The sequence below is a fragment of the Candida parapsilosis genome, contig 005809, assembly GCF_000182765.1.
Source record: "Candida parapsilosis strain CDC317 annotated contig 005809".
Lineage (NCBI taxonomy): Eukaryota > Fungi > Ascomycota > Pichiomycetes > Serinales > Debaryomycetaceae > Lodderomyces > Lodderomyces parapsilosis.
Genome location: NW_023503281.1, coordinates 449621 through 463090, shown reverse-complemented (window position 1 = coordinate 463090; position 13470 = coordinate 449621). Strand labels below are relative to the sequence as shown.

At 39.3% G+C, this 13470-nt stretch overlaps 4 protein-coding genes across 4 annotated transcripts; 2 read left to right on the top strand and 2 right to left on the bottom strand. All coding sequences in view use genetic code 12, as the record gives it.

Annotated features, from left to right (window-relative positions):
* Positions 1-1211: 1211 nt before the first annotated feature.
* WOR3 (Wor3p) lies at positions 1212-3101 on the top strand (the record flags this gene model as incomplete). The annotated part of the gene is made up of 1 exon (XM_036809103.1): positions 1212-3101. One exon carries the CDS (start codon positions 1212-1214, stop codon positions 3099-3101), a length of 1890 nt encoding a protein of 629 aa, XP_036665772.1.
* Positions 3102-6118: 3017 nt separating this feature from the next.
* Positions 6119-7909, top strand: HST7 (mitogen-activated protein kinase kinase; the record flags this gene model as incomplete). Its single annotated transcript, XM_036809099.1, has 1 exon — positions 6119-7909. The coding sequence occupies one exon, from the start codon at positions 6119-6121 to the stop codon at positions 7907-7909; it is 1791 nt and encodes a 596-aa protein (XP_036665771.1).
* A 128-nt stretch (positions 7910-8037) lies between these two features.
* On the bottom strand, positions 8038-10401 carry CPAR2_202430 (uncharacterized protein; the record flags this gene model as incomplete). The annotated part of the gene is made up of 1 exon (XM_036809098.1): positions 8038-10401. The coding sequence occupies one exon, from the start codon at positions 10399-10401 to the stop codon at positions 8038-8040; it is 2364 nt and encodes a 787-aa protein (XP_036665770.1).
* Positions 10402-10813: 412 nt separating this feature from the next.
* On the bottom strand, positions 10814-12901 carry TPO4 (Tpo4p; the record flags this gene model as incomplete). Its single annotated transcript, XM_036809097.1, has 1 exon — positions 10814-12901. One exon carries the CDS (start codon positions 12899-12901, stop codon positions 10814-10816), a length of 2088 nt encoding a protein of 695 aa, XP_036665769.1.
* Between the last annotated feature and the right edge of the window lie 569 nt (positions 12902-13470).

Here is a 13470-nt window from a genome sequence, read left to right as displayed (position 1 = left end):
TGACACACGCAACTTTTCACCACAACTGAACAATTTAATACTTTTTCTACAGGAGGGCTTTTTTTCAGCAAAACAGTTTGGCTCTTGTCCATACATGAAAGGACCTAACCACGTTGCATCATAATGCATTGTTTGTTTGTTGTTGAATGGGTCAGTGCAATCAACCTTGGTTTCTGGAAGCCACCTTAACGGAAGCAGCATAGTATTTAACGTGGTTATTTCTCGTTAAGTAACCCAACCCTTTAGTTTTGTATCTCTTTGTTTATGCTTTTTACTAAGCAAGATATGAGACAAGAATTATTTTAGTCATGTATTTTAAACCCCGTTGATGAGTGCATGTCGAGTTTTATTACCGCAAACATTGCCGACACAAGGCCACTCTTTGGTATTGTTTGTAGACACAAAACGCTTAGAATCGTAACTGATAGGGTTAGTCTTTAGACGGTCGTGCTAGCGCCCACACACTGACCCCCTCAAGGACCTTTTCATGATACGCTTTCGTGCAACAGACCAACTCTTGTTGCTCGTCCATTGTTTGCAATACAAGCTGTTGCGTTGAAGTCTCGAAGAGTCACAAAGCTAGACAATCATTTGCTTATTGTTTGATCTCTGAGAGAAAAAGAACTCAAAAATGGAATGCTCAAGTTTCCAAGAATAAGTGGCTCTGCATATTTTTTCAAAAAACCCTATTGTGCTGTTTGTCGTTTTTATTTTTATTTTTTTTGTATCACAAAACCATTGAAGTAATCTTTTTTTTTTTTAAGGTTTATTTTTTTATTTTAAATTTAGTTCTTCCTACTATGGGTCTAAAAAATTAATAAACACACAGGAAGGTTTTATATAAAATACCTACAATTAGTCCTCCAAAACTCACTAAATTCATTTCTAGCTACGAAATTCATTTGACTCAAATTGAGTATCCATAAATATATCAATTCATTAGTTGTTAGTCTTATTCACCATTTATAATTGATACTAGCGCTTCAATTCTACAAAATAAATCAACAAATTCAATTGTCTTACAAGTCTTACCAAAGATTAACCATAACACGAAGTGGAAAAAGTAGTCTGTTCAGTCTGCTAGTTCTAAAGCCTTTATTTTAACCTATTTATTTTTATTTCCCAGTCGAATTTCCCTCCCCTCAGAAAAGCCACCATTCACATTGACGACTGCAACTCAAAATTTTGCTCCGCAATTGAAATATTTTGCTATGGACCACCCCCCGTATACGGAGTCTAACTTGCATTCTGATGAAAATAAGGAAGTAGAGCGCAATAAGCAGGGATTAACAGAAACCACCAACAACGATCAATCACCACCACAACTGCAACAACCACAAAATCAACAAAACGAGAAACAGGAATACACAACAGAACACCACCACCATCAACAACAACAGCCCCATCAAACTATGTCTATTCATAATGGAGAGTTTGGTAGATATCAACCGCAAATGCAAATGAACCCTTTACTTCATCAACAGTTTTCGCAACCACAACCGTACCCCACTTCTCAGTATTTGCAACCACGTCAACAACCATTTTCACAACCAGGACTGTTTTCTATCCCCATTTCTCAAACACAACCGCTGTTGGCGCCTTTGCAAACTCCCAATTATGTTGTAAATTCTTATCAGCAGTTGCCCATTCAAAGTCCATACGCAGCTACACAAACACCGCACTTCATCCAACTTAACCAAGCTGGCGCTCCACAACTGAGAAGTCGTCACTTGCTGGATTCAAAGTTTGAAGATGCACATGGCAACTTATTGAGCTACAATTATGACAGAGGTTCGGGGTCTTCTGCCTCTGCTATGCACGAGACTCAACAACATAATATTGGGACAACCGAAGCAAATGAGCTTGGATCAAAGTCTGGCGCCCCATCATTCAACACGGGAGCATCCTACACACATATTCAAAGCTCAATGCAATCGCAATTGGTTCCCAGCAGAGGCTCAACTACCACAACAACAACATCCTCTACTACACCATTTGATAACGGTCCACTCAATGAAAATCAAAAATCAGTGGTATCCCAATGCACTAGATGCAAAAAGGAGTTTGTTCAAGTGATCACAGTTCCACCTAAAGATGGTGATAGTAGTAACAACAACAGTTCAAAACAAGTCACAGGTCAAACAAAACTATTCAAATTGTGTCATCATTGTCGGGAACTTCAACGACAAAGATCAAGAAGATGGCAGATGAAAACAAAGGATAGAAAAGGTGTTTGTCGTCGTTGTGGGATCGAGATCCCATTCAATGAACAAAAGTACGTGTTGTGTGCTAATTGCCGCCTGAACTTACGAACAAGAAAAGCTGGTCGTGCATCACAAGGTAAGTGTATTCATTGTTCAGGTTTTTTGGAGGACGACCAGGTATCTGATGATCTGTTGATGATGAATGAATCGTCAAGCGTTGATGAGTATGGTAAGCACTCCCCTAAATCAAGCACTTTCCGTGTTTGTCAAAAGTGTAGAGGGAAAGATAAATTGAGAAGACACAATTTAGAACAGATGGGGTATTGTAATCGTTGCACGAGGGCATTGGACCCCCAGGACCAGGGAAGATTTAAAGTTTGTGGTGAGTGCCGGATGAAAAAGAGACAATATGGCAATAAAAGTCAAGATCAACCAGCTTCCCCACCTTCACTCCCGCAATTGCAAAACATGAGTACGAGCCATCAATCTGGCAGCAGTCTTGCATCGCAACCAGGTTCATCATTGCAGTCATATGCCACACAGCACTATACACCATATCCACAATACAGTAACCATACTTATAGTACCAGCGGGAATGTTAATGTGAATGCCCAATTTCCCCCTCCGTCACAACTTCCTGGCCCGTACATGCTGCTGTCTTTTACACCAAATCTGTTGTACAACAATAATGCTCAAATAATGCTGCATCAACAAATTCCATATGGTGTTCAACTGCAACATCCTATTCACAGCCATCCTTTCCAAGGATCTTCTACACATTCACTGCAACCTCAAGATGTACAAAGTCAAAGCCAGACACAAGATCAAAATCATAACCTCCCAGGGCAAGGACAAGATTATTTTGGGACCACAAATTATCCTGACAGACGGTCCTAGTGTCTTTTTAGCATGTTCGTTGCTTTACAAAAAGAGAATGGGAGTACATAAAACCTACACGAGGGAAAGGAAAAGTTTAAACACCGCCATCACTGAGTTAATTTTGAGTCAATTTGCTTATATATGAAATACTTTACTTCTTGGTGGAACTACTTAATAAATGAGACGTTTTTTGTTAGTCAGTTTAGACCGTTCACGATTGCGTACTTTCATCCTGTAGCCCTGCCCTTTTTTTGGCTATATGCTAGCCTTAGGTTTCTCTCGTCTAACTTGTTTTGCAGTTTGTATTCATGAGTGTACTGCACACTGTAGCTATAACATCAATCATATGAAGTGAAGATAAACAATAGAGTTGTAAAATTTTTGTTATAGCTTTTGTGTTGTCGGAAATAGCTGTTAACAGATATTTTATTGTATTTTTTTTTTTATTTGTTGTACTTTTTTTTTTTTTATTTTTTTATTTTTCTTTCCTTTTTTTTTCTATTTTATTTCGTTCTCATTTTACATGATCGTTAAAGCAAGTGAACGATACTGTAATTTAGTCAGAGAGAAAGTACAGAAGCTGCATAGCTTTAGATATTACTAAAGAAAGAAAAATAAAAAAAATAAATAACGCTTATGGAAAGGATTTAATGCATGAAGAGGAAAAATTGCAAAGATACACAAATGAGAATAAAAAATGAACTGATTTTAAGCGCCCAATGAAAATACACAATTTATAGCTACTAAAAATAAAAAAATATCCAGGAAAACCACATTGCATCATGCTAGGGTCTTAAAGAAGGTTTCTGTCATACAGTTGTACTGTTTCATAATAAGTTATTTCATCTATTGCTTATTGCTTCATCAATTGATCAATAGAATATGCTGTTTCTGGCGTATTTTGTTAGATGTTCTTAGTTAGAGTATGCGAAAGTTTTGATATGTGTTATGGTTGGGAGCCATAGCCTCATCGCGGTTGAGATCTTTTGACCTTTAAAAAGCTTAAAATAACCACATGCTCTTGTTTTACGAGAAATTCAAGAAAAAGAGGGTCTTTTAGTTGCTGTTTTTTTTTGCATTATTTTGTCTTCTCCCTCTAAATTTTCTTTCGCTGGCGTTGAGTAAACAAAATACGCATGTGAAAAAAAGAAAGAAAAGTTATATTATTAAAAAAAGCCCCCTGAAATATTTTACGTGCTGATGGGACAACAAGAGTGGAAAACAACCGAGTATAATGATGTCAAGGACATAACACAATAACGAATAAAGAATGTGAGGGACATGGAATACCGGAATTTGTGAAGACGGTAAACAAAACAAACAATAGCAAACGTTTTATTTTATAGGACTTCGTGTTTATATTTTTGTCTTTATGTGTCGGAATTAATGCACAATAACTATCATAGTGGGACAACAGCTATGAACAATGCAATAGACGATTGTGTTAATCTAGAATCGAAGAGGGAAGATTAACAAACAACAATTGCGATTACAAGGGTATCCCTTCCGTTGATCCTTGAGAAGTAAAAAAAGAAAACGTTTGATCATGTTATTTACAAATTGATTGCTTCTTTTAAATTGCGCGAGGCTAAGTAAACCATTGTTGATAGTTTTATATTCTAAATCAATTCTCCTTCTTGTGAAATAATATTCAATCTGATCAATAACTATCCTCGAGTTTAATTGAAACGTAGCCTTTCCCCAACTCTGAGCTGAGCACTTCCCCAGCGGGGTCAATTGCTTCGATCTGCCCTCAATTAGATCTACGACACTAAGGTTTTGTTGACTAAAGTAAATATAAGCGAAACTTTGAAAACCTGCATTGATATACGCTATCTAATCATTTTCACCAATTGACAGGGAAACCAATCACATGTGATATATTGGGAACTCAGTTTTCATTTTATGGCCGAAATCACAAAATCTCTCAAACTGGACACTTTCTATGTGCACCGTCAATCGCATCTAGAAACAATTACATTTCGAAACAAACAAAATAAACAATGTTGTACTTTTCTGTTCGGAATTAAAGGGTTGTTTGTGGCGCATTTAAATATGCAGTGTTTCTTATTTTGTGCTCCCTACTTTTTTGTGGATTCACCATTAAATGGTGATCAAAACGTTTTCAATTTTGAGGTTTTGCTGGTTCTGTGATGGGAAGGGGAGTTTCGGAAAGTTGATTCAAGTTTACATATAAACCCAGCAAGTAAAATGTTTACAAAGACGGAGCAAGGTTTTGTTGTACATATAAGTTTGGACTCCTTTGCATGCCTAGAAAGGGAAAAAATGGAGACGCTTCTTTAACGGCATTTTCAATCGTTTGTTGCCGAATCAATCAAAGACAGTTTACTTATGAATGCTTCTTTCGACCCAAAAAAGAAACTTGGTTACAAAGTTGATGTTGAAAGTATTCATTTTGCTGCAATTTTGTATCAAACAGATGCAAACGCGAACGCATCAACTTGATGTATCAAAAGGAATTGGCAATCAATTCTTACAGTCGCTTGCTCAGATAAGGTCACAAATAGATAATATGATTTTCTAATCGCTTCCCCAGATATAGCTATATTTAAAGAACTGAAGGCTGCCCCTTGCCGCCAATCTGCAAAGTTTGAGCATCGGTCTAAAAAAAGTCATGCATGTCGTAATGTTGGTGCATCTATGAAGTCGGTGCAAGTTCACCTACACAGGAGCCACCATGTTTTGTGCATCAAGTTGGAAATACACTTGGAGCTTCCTATTGACTCCAAACAACCCCATTGCCAACAAACATTTATCACCATTGGAAACCATCACTTTGCTACTCAGATTAATTCTTATGCGGTTAAACAACTTCCCGCGCTACCATTACACTGAAAACGCCGAATGAGAAGGGAAGAAAAAAAAATACAAACTAAAAGTTGATCCTATATTTAGCAACACGAAACATATCAGTTTCAAGTTGATTTATGCCATAAAATCAACATTCGATTGAGACATTCAACCACGACACTACCACAACAATATCGTTTACGACATCGCAAAGTAGGCCACACATGAGTTTAGAACGTGGCCCAAGTGATCTCTCGCGGTCAAGAGGTGCGACAATACCAACACCACCACCACCACCATCACAAAGTTTGAACGACGAATATAAGAGTCAAACTACCATTCGTGCAACAACCAATCCATCCAACAAAACTATCCCAACTAACTCTGATCCCAACCACGCACATACTGATGATTCGGAAATATTAGAAAAGAAGACACTAAATCGAAAAAACTTCAAACACTTGTCCCTATCATCACCAATGACTCAAAACGAGGTCAAGCATGATGAACTGTATTTGATACGAGAGCCAACATCAATGAAGAGGAGGCAACGACCGGCACCAATTCTCGGTCTAGCGAACACATCACTGTCTTTGCAACAGCCAGAGGATACCCTGAAGCGCCCAATCATGGCTCAACAAGCAACTGCACCTGCAATTTTGGCCGATTCGCGGTCGCGAAAATCTCCGCTGCTGAATGCCGTTATAACACAAACCCTTAGTAGGCCTAATAGTGCTGGACTTGCAAATTATGATTTCAACGGTAGCAATAGAAATATGGATCCTGAAACCGAAGCTTCAACAGCAATGCTCATAAATCAAATGTCTCAATTAGAATTGAAAACAAGACCGGATTCCCAACGCAGTAAGTCAACACCCAATGATACGTTTGGACGAAAACGGCAGACTGTTATATCTTCCATCTCCCCTACAAAGATGTCTGGCCAGCAAGTCGAGTCGAAAGTTCAACTTGTTGACACATTGAGTGAAACGCAATCACCAATTGCAACCACGAGTAAAATCAAGCTACGCAACAAGGACTTGTTGACTTTGAAGCAATTGGGTCTGGGGAACTCGGGCTCTGTATCCAAAGTCTTGCATATCCCATCACAAAAAACCATGGCAAAAAAGATAATCCATGTTGATCTGAAGAGTGTTATTCAAACGCAGATTATTCGAGAGTTACGCATACTACATGAATGTCAATCTCCGTACATTATTGAATTCTATGGTGCCTTTTTGAACAGTAACAACACTATTGTAATATGCATGGAATATTGCAACTGTGGGTCATTGGATAAGATTTTACCATTTTGCGGAAATCGACAGTTTCCTCTTTATGTGTTGAAGAAGCTATCATTTGCCATTTTGTCAGGGTTATCATATCTTTACAATAAGCACAAGATCATTCATCGTGATATCAAACCCAATAATGTTTTGATGACACATCGAGGTGAATTCAAATTGTGTGATTTCGGCGTGTCTCGAGAACTTACCAACTCACTAGCAATGGCGGACACATTTGTGGGAACCTCAATGTACATGTCCCCGGAAAGAATACAGGGTTTAAACTATGGTGTCAAGTCTGACGTTTGGTCAATGGGACTAATGTTGATTGAATTGGCTAGTGGCCTTCCGGTTTGGACCGATGACGATGACGATGACGAAAACGGAAATAGTGCTTACAACAGCTTGAAAAGTGATACTAGCAACAACTCGTTCAAAGGTCCAGAAGGTATATTGGATCTTTTACAACGGATAGTGAATGAAAAACCACCAACTTTGAAAAACAAAATCAATCCAGTGACAAAATCACGATACGATCCACTACTTTGTGAATTTATCGATTCTTGTTTAATCAAGAACGATTCAGAGAGGAAAACACCTTGGCAGTTGTTGGAGGATAAACAGGGTTTCTTACATGGTGTTGCAGAGGGTGTTTATGATCAGAAACATAAAGCCTGGGCTAAACAAATTCGAAAGCTTAACAAGGAAGCTAACGAAGCTGAAAAGTGACTTAAAATGCCAAAGTAAAATACTGCAATTGAGTTCTGGGTAAATATTTGCGTATACATGAAAAAAGAATCTCGATAAATATAGAGCTACACCAGAAGAATACTGTGCGCCGCTAGCCCTCCCTCCTTTCAAATCTCGTCATTAACCGCCTTCGAAATTTCAATTCCCTGTACTTTTTGATTATAGGTAGTACTAGGTTGAAACTTCCTCGTGCTTCTAATCTCATCCATGGCATAACCGGGTATTTTGATATTCCAATTTTGATCCAAATGTACTTGTACATCTTTAGCATCGATTGAGTCAACTTTTCTATGCTTGGCCAATCGACAAGCAAAACTTGTAACAGAATAGATGAATTCATCAGCCAAGTCCAACAACAATTCCTCTACATTTCCATCAATTGTAGTCTTCCCATCACCCTCATCTACTCCAACAGTACTGATAATATCTTGCAATTTTCTCTTGTTCAAAACTCTACCTGATTCAGTTGTAGATTCTCCACCTTCCAAATCAAACATGGGTAATTTGGTTATTGCTGGTGTATCCCACAACATGCTCAATGAATTTGCGCCTCCTCCAGTCAAAGTAGGTCTTGTGTCAGTTGTTGAATTAAACGTAACAACAGTTGGAGGCTTTATATCGATCGAACTCGAAATAGGAATTGATGGGCCACTGGGTTTTGTTATTCCAGCAAGGTTCATTGACATTGCCGATTTAGGCCGCTGTGGCGTTGAGCGACCTTCCACACCAGGAGATCCAGACCTTGCAGCGGATCCATTCGGAGTTCCATCGGCGGTAGAAAGTGCTCCGGTCCCAATTGGTTTTTTCTCAGACGAAGCTGAGCCTTGTCTGCTTGAATGTTGCATTAGCTGCGTTTGAGCTTGCGGTGTGGCAGAGGCTTGCCGACTAGGTACCCTCTGGTTTTGAAGCGGTGCTTGTTTTTGAATGTGTTGAGACGGAGTAGCATGCGAGGCTGGATATGAAGGTGTTCCTGCTTGAGATGGTTGTCTCGATTGGTGTTGAAGAGGTTGGTTCAATGCTGCCCCATTCATATTTGTTGCTGCCAATTGTGGTGGCACTGCCTGTTGACCATTAGCTATATTCCTCTGGTGCTGTGCTAATAGCTGTTGTTGCTGTTGCTGCTGCTGGTGTTGCTGTTGTTGTTGTTGTTGTTGTTGTTGTTGACTTTGCGAGTGAAGCTGTGGTGATCCTTGAAAATTATTCGATTGTTGAGGTGACAATTGTGGGGAAAATTGCTGATTGTTTCCTTGAATTTGTTGAGGTAATTGGTTTTGTTGTTGCGGTTTCGATAACTGTGGCGATGATTGAGGTAAAGGCCCTTGCTGATATGATGGTTGCGGTAATTGGCTCTGCAGATTGTGACTTTGTTGGTTTTGCACAGGCTGGTTTCGAATTTGCTGATGCTGCACTTGCTGATTCTGTCCCTGTTGCCTTTGTTGTTGTTGCTGTTTAGCCTGTTGCACCAATTGATTTCGCATATATATACCAATTTTTTGAAACTGTTGAAACTTGGATCTATATTCAACCAATTCTCTATCAATGATCGAAACTTGTTCTTGTGTTGCATTGCCAGCTTTTTTGCTTTGCTCTAATAATTGGATTTTCCTTTGTATTTCTGTCAACTTTTGCCTGATTTGATTGAATTTTTCCATAGAAATGGTATTTGATGGAAGATTAATAGATCCAGCGGTGCCACTACCAGCCCCACTAGATGTACTAGAGCTCATGCTTGTTAACATGTTTCTATATTGTTGCAGCAGATTAGGATGGTTCAGACTTTGTCCTTGAATGGGATTAGCCTTTCTCGGAGGCTGGTATTGCTGATTCTGTTGCTGTTGATGTTGTTGATGTAGTTTTTGTTTACTCTGTTCCTCCACTTCATGTTTATTTTTGCCGACTTGTGATTGACGACCGTTAGATATAGCCGAAGTTGCAGGTGGTATATTGCTTGAATCTAGACCAGGAGATTGATAGTTTACTGCCGGAGAATTGTTCATCACTGGCAGGCCTTGACCCGTGTTACCATATTGATTGAATGAATTGTTATTGGCTACATTAGGTTGTGACATGATATTGGATTGACCAGATGTAGGCCGTGCCTGCATTCCTGGTTGTATACTTGCAATCTGAGGCAGTTGGGAAGTCATATTACGTTGCTGCTGCTGCTGCTGCTGCTGCTGTTGTTGTTGTTGTTGCAATCTATTTCTTTGCGCTTGATATCTCGCCAACACCTTTCTTATATTTTCGGCCCGACTCAAATGGTGCTGCTTCACTTGTTCGTCAGTAGCATTCTTGGCTATTTCAAAGTCATTTTTCATAGCTTGAACAAGCTGTGCTAATTGTTGAGGTGGAATATTTTGCAAGTTTTGTTGTTGTTGTTGTTGTTGTTGTTGTTGTTGTTGCTGCTGTTGTTGTTGCATCCGTTGTTGTTGAGCACCAGGAAAAGATTGGTTCTGTGCCCCATTGTTCATGTTTTGGTTTATCTGGTTATTGGGTCCTTGATTGTGCACCCCGTTATTATTGTTGTTTACCATGGTTCCAAATTCACGTTATAAAACAGTCAAGTTTTGATCCGAACTGAATGCATCCACGTAATAAAGTAAAGCGTTGGTTTAGTTACTCTAAAAGTTCAGTAAGTAACTCCTCAAAATGATAGACGAGGATTGATTGAAGAACTTCTTGGGCTGCAAAGGCTGATAGTGTGTCTATTAACTTTTCAAAGTTGCGTAGAGAAGAAGAAAAATAATCTTGAGGTTTTGCTTTTTCTTTTGAAACTATGCACAACTGACGTGAACCCTGTGAGAGCTACAATGTTATATACAATCGACTACAATAAAGACTAGGGATTAGACTTCATTAATGACACCCATTTACTTACAAGAACTATACTTTAGTGGCCACATCCTTTTCAGGATTAGGTGGTTGTTCTTTGTTACCACCTTGAGCTTTTTCTCTAGCAGCTTTCTCTTCAGCCATTTTCTTGAAAAATGCAGCATATCCAAACTTACTTCTGGCTCTGAACTTTGGACCAAAATAGGAGAATATGAATGGTACAGGCACCATGATCGCAGCAATAAATCCAAACAATGATCCCGCCCAACCGATTCCCAAATTCTCAAAACACTGGACAGTGAAAAGTGGGAAAACCGAAGCCAAGACGTAACGCAACAAGTTATTGGCTGCAATACACGATGCAACAATCATTGGTGGGAATGACATGGAAAAATACAAAACAACAGCAAAGAAAACCAAAATCAACCCAAATCCAAAAGGAACACCACTTGCTACTGGAGCGAGCCAGTGTATATTTCCAGTTCTACCTGTCCAACCTAACCAGAAGAGAGAACCCGGAAGACAAAAAGCTCCAATCTTTGCCACCAACAACCTTGATTCAGGTGCATCCCAGATTATGTTACCGTTCTCGTCTCTCTTACCCCTTGTGCCATCAGGATTTTTGGGAAAGTAAATAGTCTTGTCCAACACGACGTAAAACACAACGCCCGCAACAAGACCAATTCCGACGGAAATAAATGTTAAACCAGATATACCCAAATCCATGTGATACTTCCCTCTGAAGATAACGGGGAAAGCTTCAAAAAATGCGAACAAAACAGCAAAGACAAAGGCGATGTACAAAGACAAGAAAAAAACGATTGGTTCCATAACCAACAACACCAATGGGGTACCCAAACTGACTTTCATCATTTTTTTGATGTAAGCCCAGTTAACAGGTGGGGCTTCAACCTTGATTCCTCTCTTCTTGGCTCTGCGAACTAAAATCGCCCTTTTGAAAGTTTCTGGGCACAAGATGGCAGAGGGCCAAATGGCACCAAAAAACATTAACAAAACCCAAGCAGCAGGCCATTTCCAATCTTTGTACTCACCGGAAAATCCACCAATGATTGGACCCAAAACAGGTCCCAAAAATGGACCCAAGCAAAATATAGCAACAGCAAATGATTGTTCTGATGGTTCATTGGACCAAAGATCACTGATAGTACCACCTGCGACTGATAATGCTGGACTGGAAAAGAATCCACAAAAGAATCGAAGAACCAACAAGGTTCTGATATTGGGCGATAAACCAACCCCCATGGTAAAGAGCATCCCGATAGGCCAACTAATTACATAAAGAGGTTTTCTTCCATAGGTTTCAGATAACGGAGCAGCAAGTGCTGGCCCAACAGCCAAACCAATCAAATAGAATGTCAAACCAGAGAGACACAATTCTTGTGACACTCCAAATTCTTGCATAATTTCAGGTATACCAGCGGTGTACATGGACGATCCCAACGAGCAAACAAGACACATTGTTGCTGCTGTACAGGTAATCCACCATTTCTTAAGTTTTGACCAATTGTGTGGATTTTCTTTGTCATCAGGACCATCCCAATCAAGTTCATTAACGGCATAAACACGATCACCAGTTTGTAAAAATTGCTCCGAAGCCACTTCCTCAATTGATTTATGAGACCTTATCCTCTCCAAAGTATACTGTCTGTTTAAAGCATTTTCATCATCCTCTAGTGGATCCTTCGCTTGAAAAGGAATAGGATGAACTCCATCTTCGGATGCTGTCTCGCTTGATGTGTAGGGTTCTTTTTGTGATGTGTTAGCTTCCTGTAAGTTGTTGTTAGCTTCAAGAGTTTTTGAATCGCTATCATTCTGCCCGTATGGCATTTCGAATTGGTAAACAGGTTGAGACGTTCCTTCAGGTCCTGTCACATGATCTTTTGGTACTGGATCTATTGGCATCTCTTGGTAATCTTCATTGGGCTCTGAAAAGTTATGGTTGTCGTCAGCAAAAGCTGAGTACTCGGATGCAGTTTCGTATTGTGACAAATTGTTCGATGTGCTGCTGGGCCTCCTTCCTGATTGCTCTAAGAAGCCTTCTTGTTGGTGTTGCTGAGAAGACAAAGCTGCCTCTCTGAGCTCAGCTTCTTCTTTTTCTGAGGTGCCAAATATTCCCATTTCAAAAAATTAAACTGGTGTTATTCTAGAGAACAAAATAAGCAAGAAGTAAAAAGAATAGGAGCTTGATCAAGTTTGTCGAAATCCATTGCAGATCGACTAGCCTTTATATATGTAGCATCTCTCAAATTTTTATCATTCCATCACAAAGATTCAATCTTGGTACTAAGTATAGCCGTGGGTCTTTCTTTTGTTTTTGTCCCTTCTTTTTTGTTTTTCTTCTCTTTGTTTCCGGCTGTAGCACAAAGTTGAGTTAGCAAAATTGATTTAACTCCGAAGCACGTTTGATTGTAGTCCAGTAGCAAGAATGGTCTTGGTGGAGGTAATCTGGTTCGAAAAAAGCTGACCATTGTGGGTGCAAGATATAGGCATACTGAAAGGACTAAAAAGGCAAAAACACTTTGCATTCATCAATGGAAAGTGCCGGTTTACTGATAGCAAAAACGTGGTGTATTCAGAAATAACCCTGTATACCTTCAATCCCACATGAGCAATAATGCTCCTACTCTTAGAAATACTGGACACCAAAGTAGCCATGTTTATGGTCGAACACAAATTGAAAGAAACAG